Source organism: Phytophthora cinnamomi, assembly GCF_018691715.1.
Source record: "Phytophthora cinnamomi strain GKB4 chromosome Unknown Contig104, whole genome shotgun sequence".
Classification (NCBI taxonomy): Eukaryota; Oomycota; class Peronosporomycetes; order Peronosporales; family Peronosporaceae; genus Phytophthora; species Phytophthora cinnamomi.
This window is the reverse complement of record NW_027151037.1, coordinates 1,028,791-1,043,817: the sequence shown is the minus strand read 5'-3', so window position 1 is coordinate 1,043,817 and position 15,027 is coordinate 1,028,791. Positions and strand designations below refer to the sequence as shown.

At 58.1% G+C, this 15,027-nt stretch overlaps 5 protein-coding genes across 5 annotated transcripts; 4 read left to right on the top strand and 1 right to left on the bottom strand.

Annotated features, from left to right (window-relative positions):
• Positions 1-1,376: 1,376 nt before the first annotated feature.
• On the top strand, positions 1,377-3,865 carry IUM83_06112 (Conserved oligomeric Golgi complex subunit; the record flags this gene model as incomplete). The annotated part of the gene is made up of 5 exons (XM_067930293.1): positions 1,377-2,147; positions 2,245-2,831; positions 2,898-3,285; positions 3,354-3,697; positions 3,859-3,865. 5 exons carry the CDS (start codon positions 1,377-1,379, stop codon positions 3,863-3,865), a joined length of 2,097 nt encoding a protein of 698 aa, XP_067782820.1.
• A 1,484-nt stretch (positions 3,866-5,349) lies between these two features.
• IUM83_06111 (Glucan 1,3-beta-glucosidase) lies at positions 5,350-6,822 on the top strand (the record flags this gene model as incomplete). Its single annotated transcript, XM_067930292.1, has 1 exon — positions 5,350-6,822. The coding sequence occupies one exon, from the start codon at positions 5,350-5,352 to the stop codon at positions 6,820-6,822; it is 1,473 nt and encodes a 490-aa protein (XP_067782865.1).
• A 588-nt stretch (positions 6,823-7,410) lies between these two features.
• On the top strand, positions 7,411-8,910 carry IUM83_06109 (Glucan 1,3-beta-glucosidase; the record flags this gene model as incomplete). Its single annotated transcript, XM_067930290.1, has 1 exon — positions 7,411-8,910. The coding sequence occupies one exon, from the start codon at positions 7,411-7,413 to the stop codon at positions 8,908-8,910; it is 1,500 nt and encodes a 499-aa protein (XP_067782763.1).
• IUM83_06110 (uncharacterized protein) lies at positions 7,536-7,766 on the bottom strand (the record flags this gene model as incomplete). Its single annotated transcript, XM_067930291.1, has 1 exon — positions 7,536-7,766. One exon carries the CDS (start codon positions 7,764-7,766, stop codon positions 7,536-7,538), a length of 231 nt encoding a protein of 76 aa, XP_067782640.1.
• Positions 8,911-10,517: 1,607 nt separating the features above from the next.
• Positions 10,518-12,046, top strand: IUM83_06108 (THO complex subunit 5 B; the record flags this gene model as incomplete). Its single annotated transcript, XM_067930289.1, has 5 exons — positions 10,518-10,566; positions 10,639-10,880; positions 10,964-11,174; positions 11,715-11,769; positions 11,842-12,046. The coding sequence occupies 5 exons, from the start codon at positions 10,518-10,520 to the stop codon at positions 12,044-12,046; spliced, it is 762 nt and encodes a 253-aa protein (XP_067782764.1).
• Between the last annotated feature and the right edge of the window lie 2,981 nt (positions 12,047-15,027).

Sequence of the window (15,027 nt, the reverse complement as noted above, 5' to 3'; positions counted from 1 at the left end):
TTCGAGCTGCCGAATGCACCGGAGACAAAGAGAGAATGAGGCGCCACGCGATGACAGGTTTCCCGGTCGAAACTCGCTGCTGAGCAGCTTTGGCTGATGTGCAAAGGCACAGAGCAGTTTTATTTAGCCAAACTCGCGTGCGATGAAGGAACAGCATGCACTGCCGTGAAAATAGCTGCCACCTCCATCATTTCTATGGCCGTTGCGAGGAACTCGATGAGCATTTTAGTCTCGTCGATCGGGATGAAGCGGGTCTGATGGGAAGACGAGGGCGCCGAAATAGCTCAACACTTGAAAAGCAAAACCAACAGCGCGCTGTGTCACACCTGTCTGGTTCCGCTGGAAATACTCTCCGAGTGCAGTTGGACTACGCGGTGGTTCTTTCCGCTCTTGTCGCCGAAGCAGCGGAATGTGGCAACGCGGCAACTGATCAAACGAGTTGGCTGTCAACTGAACGAACCACTTCGACTTCCGCCTCCACACGCAACAGGTGTGTGTGTGTCTGTGTGTGTGTGTGAAGGTCACCGCGAGTCAAGCGTAGCACGAATGCCAGAAACGACAGGGTCGGCCTCAAGCCCATGGCCTCAGTGCCCTACTCCATCAAAGTGATGGCATGCTGTGAGCGCTGTACACGAACGCCGCGACTGCCGCTGAAATACGCCACCCACCCATGCGACCGAGTGGGTCCACGGGACCCCGCTTCCACCCACGCCGATTCGCGCTTTCACTGGGTGGTTGCCGCATCCGCTGGGCAATCGGCTTGCTGAGGTTACTCACTGTCGCAGGTAGTTTTCGGAAACTTTACCCAAGCTTTCTCCTAAAGCCGCGCTCTCACGCACTGCGCGCAAACTTATATATCGGCGGACGTATGCCAAACAGTTTCTTCAGGATGCTGAAGAGGGCTGTGGCTCTCTTCTGCTCCTCCCCCGCTTGCCGCTGTTGCCTTGCCTGCCGGGTCCGCGGAGGCTGCTCGCTCGGCGGCGAGCAGTCGAAGTTCGCAAGTGCATGGGCCAAATGTACTACCCAGAATCGTAATTCACTACGCACAAACTTGTATATGGGCGGAAGTATGCAAAAACAGTTTCTCCCGGATCCAGAAAGATCTATGGCGCGATCTTATGTCCGCTTGTTTGGCAGACTCGCCGAGTTAATTTCGGGAATGGGTTATTCCCGGCCTAATTTCGGGCAGTCGATGACTTGAGTCATCCGAAAAGAAGCGTTCCAGACTTTATTTTCGGGTTCTAAACGTGTTCCAGACGTATTTTCGGGCTCTTGCTATTTGTTAAATTCGGTTGCGCGATTCGACTCGACGATATATCGGTAGATATATCGTACCTCCACAGATACCGGTATCAATCTTCATCCAGCCAGCCACGATGGCGGCGACGGCGACGGCGTGGATGCCGCCCCGCGGCGTGCGGGAGACGCGGCTGAGCGCGGCGCAGGAGGCGCTGCTGCTGTCGCTGGAGCGGCAGCTGCAGCTGCGGACGCAGGCGGAGTCGCACGCGTCGCTCGTGCGCTCGCAGCGGCGCGCGGAGGCGCCCGAGACGCTGCGCGACTTCGCGGCGCGGCGCCTGGGCTGCCGCCGCCGCAGCAATCCCAATACCGGTAGCCATACCGGTAGTAACACCAGTGCAAGCGTCCAGCTGGACGCTTCGTTCGCGCGCCTGTCCGTCCAGGTGGACGCCTGCGCCCTGCAGTGGGACGCGCTGTTCGCGCACGCGCACGCGTCGCAGGCGCTGGTGGCCGAGATGGAGGCCAGCCACGTGCAGGTGGCGGCCAAGACGCAGGCGCTGTACCGCAGCTTCGAGGCCGTGCTGCAGCAGGTGGAGGCGCTGGACGCGCGCGTGGCCGCCATCGCCGCGCCCATGCCGCACTTCACGGCGGTGGACGGCGTGGCGCACGCGCTCGGCTTCGGCGTCAAGTTCGCGGCGCCCTCCGGCGGCGGCGGCGGCTCCGGCCACGTGCTGATGGAGCGCGCCGGCGCCAGAGCCTCCGCAGCCACCACCACGACGACTACGAGCGCTGCGGATTCGAGCAAGGCCGTGCAGGTGTTCCAGCACCGGCGCGGCATCGACCCCACGACGCCGGCGTTCGAGCAGGCGCTGGACAAGATCGACGCGTCCGTGGCCTACCTCTCGGACCATGTAGGGCGAGGCTGCTGTAGCTGTAGCTGTAGCTGTAGCTGTAGCTGTAGTTGGGGGTGAAGTGGACGGTGCTGACAGAGGCTTTTTGCTGTTGCAGCTGGAGTACAAGGACGCGGCCTGCTTCATTGAGGCGTACAGGACGCTGGCGGCCGGGGGCATCCAGTGCCTGAAGGACTACGCGCTGAGCGCGCTGGACGCGGCCAAGGACGCGGTGTACGAGGCCGTACAGAAGGAGGCCGAGGCGGCGCAGCAGAGCGGCGTGGCGACGTCGCTGGTGGGCCAGCTGGACGAAACCTCGGCCTTCTACGTGAACTTCCAGCTGGTGGCGCCCCCGCTCGCTGCTGTTGCAAAGCAGCTCGAACGACTGAACGCCCAGGCGCCGCAGGACAGCGCCGAGAACTTGCGCGTGCTCGGAGAGGTGGCGGATGCGTACGCTACCCAGCGTGTGCAGTTGTTGTCGCCTGTGCTGGGGGCGTGGCTGGACGCTGTTTCTCAGACGTCGGACATCGTCAATGTGCTGCGTGCGAGTTGTGCCCAGCTGCTGAAGGTGTGCGAGGCCGAGTTTCGACTTTTCCTCAAGGTTTTCGGCCACGACCCGAGTGATGAGCTTTTCACGTTTTCGGGAGGGGATATGACACTGGGTGAGGACGATCAGAGCGAGGATGACAACGAGAACGCATTCGAGTACGTCCCATCGTGCACAGCTATTTGTTGCGCACGCGCTAATTGGTGTTGCCTTTTCCCTGTTAGGCGCCTGATCTTCCAGCTGAGTGGGTTGCTGTACAACACAGTAAGGCCACAATTCTTAGCACAGAAGGATCTGGAAGTTTTGTGTGAGGTCATCCAGGTTCTAAGGAGCGAAGTGATTGAGGCATCAATTACCCCGCGTGCAGCGCTTGTGGGCTACGCCGAGCCGGTGATGCACCGGATGATTCAAGACGCACAGGAACGGCTAATCTTGTGCATGCAGAAATACATCCGCGACGAGATTGAAGGCTACGTACCTACTGCCGCTGACCTCGACTACCCAGCCAAGCTGATAGCAGCAGAGCAAACCGGTGCATCACTGTATGCTACGTGGTACCCGTCGCTTGAGCACACGCTTATGTGTCTGTCGAAGGGGTATCACTTCGTCAAGGTGAGTTTCCGCTGCATCCCATTCAAGGACGCCAGATGCTAACCACTGCTCTGACGTGGTCATGTTAGATGGAGATCTTTGAGGAACTTGCGCAGGATGCCATTCAGATTTGCACCGCGTCTTTGAAAATGGCTTCTGCTGATATTGCAGCGACCCAGGGAGGCCTGCACGGTTCGTTATTCCTCGTGAAGCACCTGCTCACGTTGCGGGAGCAGATTACACCGTTCGAGATCCAGTTCGCACAGACCAGCAAGGCATTGGACTTCACGAGCAGCGCAGATGCGATGAGTGAGCTTCTCGTGGATGCGTCGACGCTATTTCGATTCTCAGGTCCAAATGGTATCGTGGGTCTCTTTACTCGTGGCATCCCGCATATCCAGGAAACTACAGCCGATGTGAAGAAGGAGTTGGAGCAAGAGCTCAAAAAGAGCTGCACAGCATTTATCGAAATTGTGCTGCAGCAGTTAGCTCAGCCTTTGCTCGCATTGATGAAGCAGATCGCTCATGTGCAGCAAACACAAAAGGCGACGGCACTCGACTTCCGCCAATGCGCATTCACAGCACCCACCGAAGTCAATAACGTGCTCTCAAGCGTATCTCACCAACTGCGCGAAACACTACCGGATATCCTGCAGACCATTCACCTGTACCTACGCAATGCGTCAACCGAGACAATCTTGTTCAAGCCCGTGCAGGTAAGAATGGAAGTCTGTGATCAGTGAATCCCATCGCGACTAACCCATTTTTATTTATCTGCTTTTTGTTCGCCGTTTCCTACAGCGCAACCTGTTGGATGCTGTGGAAAATCTCAACTCGCTGATGGAGCAAACATACACCCGCGAAGAGCTCCAACCCTGTGAAGAGGTCTTGGTTATTGTGCTACAACAGTTGCGTGCACTTTGAAATGGTTAGGCGTGATCAGTTGTTCTGAATAATAAGTTGGTGGTTCGCCCTCACCGACGTTCAAAGTCGTCTCGCTGGTATAAATACTGGTACAGATTTTTTTAAACCAGAGATGGCATTTTTTCATTCAACACTTTGTGCAGCTCAACTTCACTACAGGCATGCAGCCTAATAAGTCTAGTTCGCGCCTGCGTTGCTGCCTGTGGTGTAGCGCTTGCGAGTCCATTAGCTGCGCAAGATTTCTCTGATCAAACGCAGCATTTCGAGTCTCGCCACCAAACTGCGGCGATGAGGTGACCGATGCAAATGGAGTCGTTCGATTCTGGATTATCGGAGTGAATCGCTCAGCGCCCACACACGAAAGCAACGGCCGGACCCTTCTGAACGCCGCGAGCGCAGTCCAACACAACTGATACGGGGCACGTGCTCCTGATCAACGCCCGCAGTCGGTGGCATTTGAGTCTAATGGACTATTGGAACAGGAGATGAAAGCAGATGGCCGCCGCTGAATCAAGCTCGCGTCACATTAAACGCTGATCGTGCCGAGAATATCAAACGAGGATGTCAGGGCGAGCATCCGATGAGCCAATGACAACGGTCTCAGCTGAAGCCGCACGAGCGCCACATGCCTACAGCTTGGTCCTTCCGTGAAGTTCGTGAAGGCCCTTCGCGAATTTGATTGAGCAACTCGAGGTTGCTACAGAGGATAGCGAGTAAGTACAGACGGTTTGAAATGCACTTTAAGCCGCGAAACTCGACGCACTTCCCGGACGGAGCTGAAGCTCATTGCCCCGCCGTGACATTAGACACTCTTCACGGAGCAATTTGATCCGCGCCGACCGGAAGGATCCGGGCAGCCAGCTACAGCTGCCGTCTCATTCGGCCGCCATCTGCTCTCGAGTCGACGCCCTCATCTTCGGACAACGAAAAACTAGTGAAAGGACTCTGGCGAGAAGACAACCATGTGGAGGGTGAGGCTCGAATAGCTTGCTGTGGTTCCAGAGCCAGCACCGCCTCGAAGCCGATACCACCGCGCGCTCTGCGATTAATCCGACAGCGCCTCAAGTCGAAGTTGGCTCGACGCGTTCGGACAGCGAAGTCCTGCAGCCCCTCACAATTCAAATTGCCCGCTCGAGCGCACCCCGTCCGATCCACTCCGCCATGCTCCGTCGACTCTCCTGCCTGACTGCCGCGGTGGCCGCATTGGCGGTGAACCCGGCGGTCGCTATGGACTTCAACACACTCGGAAGCGGCTACAACAGCGTGGCTCAAGTCGGAGCTACGGACGACGTCTCGCAGTACGACACTTCCTCGCAGAGCTCCACGACTTCCACGGCGCAAGTGAACTCCACCGGGTCGGCGCTTGGCGATGGCAGCACGGTTACGCAGCTGACATCGTCCGGCGACTCGGATCAAGGTCAGAACGGTACCACCCAGCAACAGCAGCAGAGCACCTCGGGCTCGGCTCCAGCTCAATCCGGATCGTCGACGACTCAGACAACCCACATCCAGCACAGCATCCGCAACGGAGACGTGACCAGCGTCGGCGTGAACTTGGGCAGTTGGCTTGTCGCCGAGCACTGGATGACCTCGGCCGCGGATTTTTGGCAGGGCGTGAGCGACGACGACGCCGGCAAGGGCGAGTACACCGCCATCACCAAGGCGGCGGACCCCGATGCGATCCGATCCCACCTGGACTACCACCACAGCACCTTCATCACGGAAAGCGATATCGCCGACATCGCCGCCGCCGGGCTCAACACGGTTCGTGTGCCCGTAGGCTACTGGATCGTTGGCTTCGACCACGACGACCCGAGCGGCCAAGCTGCGTGGACGCAGTACTCGAACGGCACGCTGAAGTACCTGGATGTCCTGGTCACGGACTGGGCCAAGAAGCACAACATCGCGGTACTCTTCAGCCTCCATGCCGCCAAGGGCTCCCAGAACGGCGCCGACCACTCGTCCCCGTGCGACCCGGGCAGTTCGCACTGGAGCGCGTACGACGAGAACGTGGCCAACACCATCTCGATGGCGACCTTCCTGGCCGATCGATACAAGGACGAGGACGCGTTCCTGGGCATCGGCCTGCTGAACGAGCCCAACGCGTCCACGGATGAGGACAAGCTCTACGCGTACTACGAGAAGGCGTACGCGGCCATCCGGGCTACCGGCAACGACTGCGTACTGAGCGTGGCGCCGCTGCTGTACAAGCAGTCGCCCGACGTCATGACGGACTTCATGCAGGCGCCCACGTACACCAACGTGTGGGTCGAGTGGCACCCGTACTTCGTGTGGGGCTACGAGGACACTAGCGACTACGACCTGACCAACACAGCCGTCAAGGTCAACTTCCAGAACAGCGTGAGCTCGTGGAACGCGCGCGAGAACCACAACCGCCTCTTCATCGGCGAGTGGAGCTTCGCCACGGCCGGCAAGTTCGGAGGCGACCAGGAGGGCTACTACGAGTTCTGCCAGGCCATGGTGGACGTTCTGTACCAGGCCGGCGCCGGCTTCACCTTCTGGAGCTGGCGGCTCTACGGCGACGAGAGCGGCTTCAACGCCTGGTCGCTGCGCAGCGTATTGCGCGACGACCGCCTCAAGAGCATCTTCTTCCCCAACGCGACCCAGAGCTGATCGGCGACAGATACAATTCCTTACCACTGCAACTATAGTTGCAGTTTATGTTTTTCGGTGTGCGTGGGGTGATAGTGCCGTGGTACATGTAGGCTAAGTCACGAGTAATGACTCACAAGTGACATCAAACAAACGCGAATAGAGATCGCGCTAGATTTGCTCTGACGCATGAGTCTAAGGCGTAGAGCCCTCGCCAACCACTAAGCTGCTGTCGCCGGGAGCTGGCCACAGACTCCTTCCGATCCGCATCAGTTGATCGCTGTAGAGCGCTCGGGCCTGATCGGACCGACACGAGGCGAGCAAGCAGTGAACGCAGCGCTGCGGTCCTGATTTCGGGCGCCGCGCTTTTCCGACGCGCCATCTGCAGCATGACACGTGATGGTCGATGCACAGACCACCTCATGTACATGTATGGGGCGACGAGACGACGGCTAGCAAGTTTCGCCCGTGGCGAGTGGCTGCAGCTGGCGCTGACGCCGATGAGGACCAGAATGATGCCGCGGGAGCCTGCGCCGGTCGCCCCCGCTCAGGCAAACGCCGCTCGGCCAGTCCGCCACTCTGCAATTCGCCACCTCCCGACACTTCCCCATGCCGCGATCGCTCTCCGCTCTGCTGGCCGCAGCGGCCGTGGCAATGACCACCACTTCGGCCACGACCTTCGACTTGTCCTCGGGCAGCGACAGCGTGCAGCAGGTCGTGGCCACGGTGCAAGCTCAAGGATCGGACACCTCGGCGTCCTCCGAGTCGGCCACGGTCGCAGCAGCGTCCGCCTCGACGTCCAGCTCCGACTCCTCCACGCACGTGGCGTACAGCATCCGCAACGGCGACACCAGCAGCAAGGGCGTGAACCTCGGCTCGTGGCTCGTGGCCGAGTACTGGATGACGTCCACCGCCGACATCTGGACGGGCGCCGCCAACGCCTCGCAGGGCGAGTACACGGCCATCGCGCAGGCCAGCGACCCGGACGCCATCCGCTCGCACCTCGAGTACCACCACTCGACCTTCATCAACGAGAGCGACATCGCCGACATCGCCGCGGTCGGCATCAACACGGTGCGCGTGCCCATCGGCTTCTGGATCGTGGGCTTCGACCACAACGACCCGTCCGGCAAGGCCGAGTGGAAGGTCTACACGAACGGCACGCTGAAATACCTGGACGCGCTGGTCACGGACTGGGCCAAGAAGTACAACGTCGCCGTGCTGCTGAGCGTCCACGCGGTCAAAGGGTCGCAGAACGGGGCGGACAACTCGTCCCCCACCGTCTACGGCTCCGAGTTCTGGGGGTCCTACGCCGAGAACGTCAACAACACCATCTCGATGGTGTCGTTCCTGGCCGAGCGCTACAAGGACGAGGACGCGTTCCTGGGCTTCGGCCTGCTGAACGAGCCCAACGGCGACACGTCCACCGACGTGCTGTACGACTACTACGAGCGCGCGTACGCGGCCATCCGAGCTACGGGCAGCGAGTGCGTGCTAACCGTGGCGCCACTGCTGTCGCAGCAGTCGCCCAGTGTGCTCACGGACTTCATGCTGGCCCCGGCCTACACGAACGTGTGGGTCGAGTGGCACCCGTACTTCGTGTGGGGCTACGACGACGTGTCGGACGAGGAGCTGGTGAACACGAGCGTCAAAGTCAACTTCCAGAACAGCGTGAGCACGTGGAACTCGGTCTCGGGCCACAACCGCCTCTTCATCGGCGAGTGGTGCTTCGCCACCAACGGCAAGTTCGAGAACGACCAGGACCTGTTCTACGAGTTCGCGCAGGCGGAGACGGACGTGGTGAACCAGGCCGGAGGGGGCTGGACCTACTGGAGCTGGCGCATCTACGAGGACGAGACCGGCGACAACATGTGGTCGCTACGCGCCGTGCTGCGCGACGAGAAGCTCAAGCAGATTCTGTTCCCGTCCAGCAGCGGCAGCTCGTCGACCGTCACCACAACGACGACGAGCAACTCCGGCGGCCAAGAGCTGCAGCAGGTTTCGTCGACCGGAAGCTCAACGTCCGTTGACCAAACGCAGCAGCAGACCACAACGACCAGTAGCTCAACCTCGGCCGAGCAGACGCAGCAGCAATCGCGGAAGCTCTAGATGCGTTTTAGTCTGTAGAATGAGTTGACACCTGACCGCCGATGTGTCGCGTGAACTGTGACGTCGAGGTGCCGTGAAGTAGAGCCTAGAATCTTCAGAAAACATGAATAGAAGATTTTGAGAAGAAAAGGTGAATTAGAGTGGCTAGCTACCATATAGTAATACATGGAGTGCCGAAGTTGCAAATGCAAGGCGAAGTACTACTTCGCCGAAGTAGCCTGACGATTTCACGACTTCAGAGACTGCTACCAGGGGTTTGTCATGGCACACCTTCAACTCTTTAATCTGTTTTGCAGACAAGTTACAGCTAAACATGAGTTAACTGGATTTAAGTAGTTTTTCCTCAATAGAGATACCGTGTTGACTATCTCCTCGTTAGCATATTTCCCCCCTTCAATTTGTTGCAGCAATAGATATCGACACCAGGAGCAGGGTCACCAACGCCTTCATCGCGGAAAGTGAAGGTGCCGCAGAGGTGTCAGTGTTCCCGGTTGTTGCCGGAGTTGTCGTTGTCGTTGTCGTTGTCGTTGCAGTTGTAGTTGTCGTTCCGGTTGTCGACTTGTTCGTGTCAGTGGCCAGTTTTGCAGCGAATGGATTGAAGTAGACGGGTTCCCCCACCAGTACATACTTCACAGCCTCGGGAGGTAGTCGCTTTTCGGGAGGCACTCTCCAGTGTTGACGCTCACATTGAGCTCCATAAAGACCGACCAGTCGATCTTGTCACAAGCCGAGTTGACTGTCAGCGCCGCCATTGCCTTGTCCTCAGACGTCCAGATCTGCATCACCCCAAGCGTGAAGTAGTGGCACCCAGAGTCAGCGAGATACACGTCGCTACGAAGCAACTTGCTGCAGTTGATGTCCTCGTAGTATTCGATCACAAAAAGCCCAACGTCGCCAAACGTCGACTGCAAGTACGCATCTCGGCTGTCACTGCAGGTTCCTTGACCATAGCAAGTTGTCCCTGCCCCAACCACGAATGGGGTGCATCGGAAAATATTCCAGTCGTCACACCCTCCTTCTTGAATCACCACCGTAGATGCGTTCGAGCACTCAACCGCAATCGTAACCTGTGTAAACGCTCACGCGATTATCGCCGACAGAACCGGAATAGCCAGCGTCAAGGGAGGCGGAATTGGAACCGACATCGGTGCAATCAACGACCGAGGACTTGCTACTAGTTAATCCCAACAGGATTGAACAAGCTACTACGAGGAATCGCATGGGTAGGAACGCAACAATACTTGGTGGCTGCACTGGATGCGAAATGAGTAGTGAGCGGGCGGATGGAAACTCGCCAACGCCCACCTCGAAGTCTTATCGCTGCTAAATTAAAACTACACGGAGTGCAAAATTTTTGAACGGCAGCATCAACAATGGATACGTGTGTTCATATGAACGCTCGAGATCAGATCGAAGCAAGATGGAATAACGAGTGCTTGACCCCGATGCTGTGTCGTAACTATTAATAATATACATCCGCTAGGATGCAAGAATTATACGCGATGACCAATTCCAACGAATCAATACGTGACCCCAACTCTGGCGGCCGACCTCAGACGAGTTTTGTCAGCGAGGGAGAGGAGATAGTAGGAGCTTGGTAGTCTGCGATGTCTGTGCCACCGAACCTCGAAAGTGCTAACCGGGCTCTCGACACAGGTAGGGAGAGGGACTATAACCAAGCGGCTGCAACTTCCCAGCACTAACTGTAGCACCGATGAGTTTCGCCAGAATGCTCGGCACTTGTAGCGATTGATGGCGGTAGTGCAAACTCGTCCAGCGCAGCGCAACACGTGTCCAACGACTTTGCGGGATTTCAGGACGTGGATTTACTGTCGGAGCTGCTCCTGTCGGAAGAAGATGATATCGAGCTGCCGACGTTGCCGGTGAAACGAGGTCGAACTGCCGAAAGCAAAGCCAGACAAAGAGTGCAGCAAGCCACAAGCGCTCGTCGGCGACGTCAATGTCAAAAGGTTTGAAACTTGAAATGCTGCGTGGCGGGAGGGAGTACTTCTCCTAACACAGCTATCCGGATATGCTATTTCGTATCATTCAGATTGAGATGGATATGCTACGCGAAGAACAACGCTACCTAAGCGAGTATCTCGAGTCTCTGCTGGACAAACACGAGGGTGTTTGTTCTGGATTTTTCATATCGACTTGGAAAGAAGCAGCAAAGGCGGAGCTCCACAAGCTTAAGGTAGCCGAAGTCATAAACGACAAGCTTCGACAGGAAATCTACCGGCACAACGGGCTTGTGCGGAGCTGTAAGTCGGTGATTCCAGCCACAATGCCATACCGCGCTGATTTAAACATGCGCAGCTTCCTTCATACGGTGACGGACCTCCCGAACGATCTTCAAGCGCGCACTCGGTATTTCGATGTGGTTTGTACAGACGCCAAATTGGATCTAGCCAAGGAGATCCTTCTCCGCGAGACGAAGAGCACTCGCCCGTTCACTACTCCGAGCTTTTCATGGGAGGCCCTGAATCTGGGCTCATCGGGGTTTGGCATCACTTCGGTTGCGGTATATGCACTTGACACAGCAAACACTTGCGAAATATTTCAAGCTGCCAGAAGCGCCATCGTGAACTGTGGTGTTATTTGGCCGAGCTACTCGCTGATGGGCTCTTCGGTCCAGCAAATGGAGCTGTTGTCGACAAAATTCAAAATCCGTTACGATGTGAGCGAGCATCGCTTCAAGAGCGGAACATCAGGGGAACAGGTTTTCCTTGAAAGTCGAGATTTTTCTTACGGTCGGGCGAGTGGCATAGACAGCGTTTTGCTTTGGGATTGCGTGGACGAAGACGCGTTGTACCCCCTCAAGAAGACTACTGCCGTGACGCGCAGCACCGTCGGAGCGTAAGTGTGTGTATATTTTTCTCTTCAATCTCGTTCATTGTTGAGTCCCTGACACGATATAATGGTTGGTAGACTTTTGGTACGAACCGAAAGATGCGACGATGGTATCGACCGCGTGGTTTGTCGGTACATTTGCACCAAAATCCATCGTATGCATTCCGCGGAATTGCCACCAGACATCAAACGATTTTCGCGCTCCAGCCAGCTCGGTGCAAAAGTCGCAGACTCGATGGTGTACGAGGCAATCAAAGGTATAGCATCGTTGAACACACTCTAGACATAGCAGAATAAAACGGCATTTCAGTTCAATTGACGCGTATACTGTAGATGTTCGGCGATACGTGTGTACCAAATTCCGTTCTCAGGATTTGATTCTGGATACCGGTCGACACAAAGTTCAAACGAAGAGCTAGAGGCTACACCCGCGGCACGACGATGAAATGAGAATAAACAATCATACGTTTGTATGTAATCCTACGTATATATTAAATTAATATATACGTGTAGTAGGGAGCCCTGTCACTGGGCTGCCGGACGTGTGCAGGAGCGGCTGGACGGAACGTGTGTCGAGATCGACTTGACGCGGTGACCGGGGTGGTGCACAGCGTGAAGTCGGGGACGAAGTTGTACGACAGCGAACGGTCGGTGGTCGGGGCGAGCCAGCTGACTACGGGTACTAGCGACGGGAGCAGGTCGCAGTTGAAGATCGGCAGCCGCAGAAGATCGCCGGGAGGAGCGACGCGTGAGCAGTGAGAAGCGGTAAGTATCGGAGAGCGGAGGGGCGACGTGTGAGCCCACGACGTGAGGCCAGGAGGCCACGAGCACGGAGATGAGAGCGAAGAGGGAGAGGTCCAAGTAGGAGTAGGAAGGCGCCGTGTGATAGCTTAGGGTAGCTAGGCGACGGGGGAGTAGGCTAAGTGGGGGCAACGAGCGGCGGTCTGGCCGTTCGACCCTCAGTTGCGATTTATCACTGGCTAGTGGTGGGTCAAGACTAAAGGAATACACGAAGTTGCGCCGAAGCACAGGTTCCCGCGTGTGGTTCTGCGACTCGAGGGTAGTCGGCCAACGCCTGGAGTAACAACGAAGGTAGGCGAAAGTGGCGGACAGTGCACATGAGGGCGACGTACCAAGTAGGGTGGCCGGGACCGTGGAGAGAGACCACGGGGGCACGAGGTGCACTCCAGAACGCACCTTGGCCGTGAGAGGACGACGCCTCCGAGCACCATCAGCCGTGACGGGGCGTCACCTCGCCCGATTTGCATATCCGGTGGGAGCCGCCTGTGGCTTGCCGGGGCCCAGGTGTCTATGTAGCTCCCTCCCCGCCGTCCCTATTCCCGAGGCCCGCCGTGTCGTTGAAGGGTCGGCCGTCAGCCGTCTGGTCGTCGTAAGCCTCGCACTTGTTGGCAGTCGGCGTTGAACCGTTGACCTAGGTGTGGACGCGGCAACTCGTGTATACTCATGCACCGGGGGGCGTGTAATGAGAAGGGAGTTGGGCTTCGGGTTAAGCCCAGTAAACTACATGGTGGTCATGACAGGCGCTTTCCGGGCTAGGTCGTGACTGAGGACCTTAGCGGGCTTAGCGTCAGCGGGCAACGGACTCTGGAATCGAGTGAGAAAAGATAAGAGTGAAAACGAGAAAGCTAACCGAGGGGTTTATTTGTGCTTATAGAGGAGCTAACGAACGGACATGACCACGCAACGTGATCAACGAGCTGAGCGACGAGCTGCGTCGCAAGAACGAGCGGAAACAGCGGCTCGCGAGGCGGCAAAGCAACGGCAGCCGCAGCTGACGGCATCAGCGACGCTGGAAACGGAAGACGGAGGAACGGTACTGGTCGAGACGGAGATGATCCGACCGACAACGGGAGACACGCCAACGAACGCCGGGTCGGGAGGCTCGAACCCTGGCGGCGGCAGCGCGACGGCTGGCGGGGCGCCGGCTGGAGCTGGAATACCGGGAAGCAGCGCTGGCGCAATGCGGCGTGCGGCGACAGACCCGAGCACGACGACGACCTCGAGTACGGCGGCGACCTCGAGGACGGCGGTAACGTCGAGCGCGGCAGAGACCGCGAGTACTGCGGCTACCATGGGCATGGCGACGAGCCCGAGCGCAGCAACCAACACGACGATGAGCAACTTGACGGCGGGTGGCGGTGGCGACCAGGGAGGTGAAGACCCTGGGCGCGTATCACTGGCCACGGGCATGCCACCAACGACGAGGTACTGGGGATCCTGGGCGGACGACCAGACCCCACCACGCCAGGTGATCGTGCGCGAGAAAGCCAGAGCACTGAAGCTCACCAAGTTCAAAGGGCTGGACGACGGCATGCCGGTCACGATGTGGCTGAAAACGGTCCGCGCTGAGGTCCGTCGGCAGGCTTCGACGATGGGCGTAGAGTGGAGCGACGGGCAGCTCTATCACGAAGTGGCGTCACACCTTGACGGAGAGGCGAAGCGGTGGTTTGCCACCGTCATGGAGTCCGTGCCACCCAGCGAGGAGAACATCAACACCTTGGCGGGCATGCTGAGGGCTAAGTACCTGACCCAACGCACGACCCCGGAGGTGGTTGACCGCTTGAACGCAAGACGACAGATGCGAGGCGAGCGCCTCGTGGAGTACGCGCAGTCCTTGAGAGAGATCGGGGAGCGTGGCGACGTCGGCGAGAGCTGGCTTGTGAACGCGTTCCTCAAGGGAATGAACAGCGTCGAAGGCGCGACGCACGTGCGAGGACACCGGCCGCAGACACTTGACGAGGCTGTGCGGCTGGCGGTCCCACACGTCGGCGAATACGGAGAAGGGTACGGCGTCGGACTTGAGGCCGCGATGACGCGCTGGGACGACCGGGAGACCCAGCGAGGGCGCGGGCCCTTGGCGACGACCGGAGCGATGAGCAGCCAGGAGCAATCGGGACTTCGGGGCAACTTGACGAATGTAGCAACTGGGTACGGCCCCATGTGGGGGGCGACACAGAACCCACCCCGGTACGATACCGAAGGCAGACCGGTATCGACGGGAGGAGCCAGTTCAACTGAATGGTGGAAGGCAATTCCACCGGGATTTTCACTGGTACCTACTGGTAGGCAAGCTCCTCTGGGTGAAGGTTGGAATTTTCAAACGGCTGGCGGTGACCAGTCTGGGGCACGCGGAAAACGGCAAAGCGGCGACCAGCATGGAAGACGGCCAGCGAAGGCCTTGAAGGTGGAAGCTAACTACGGCGACTCGGCAGGAGCGAGAAGCGCGACCAATCCCACGCTAGG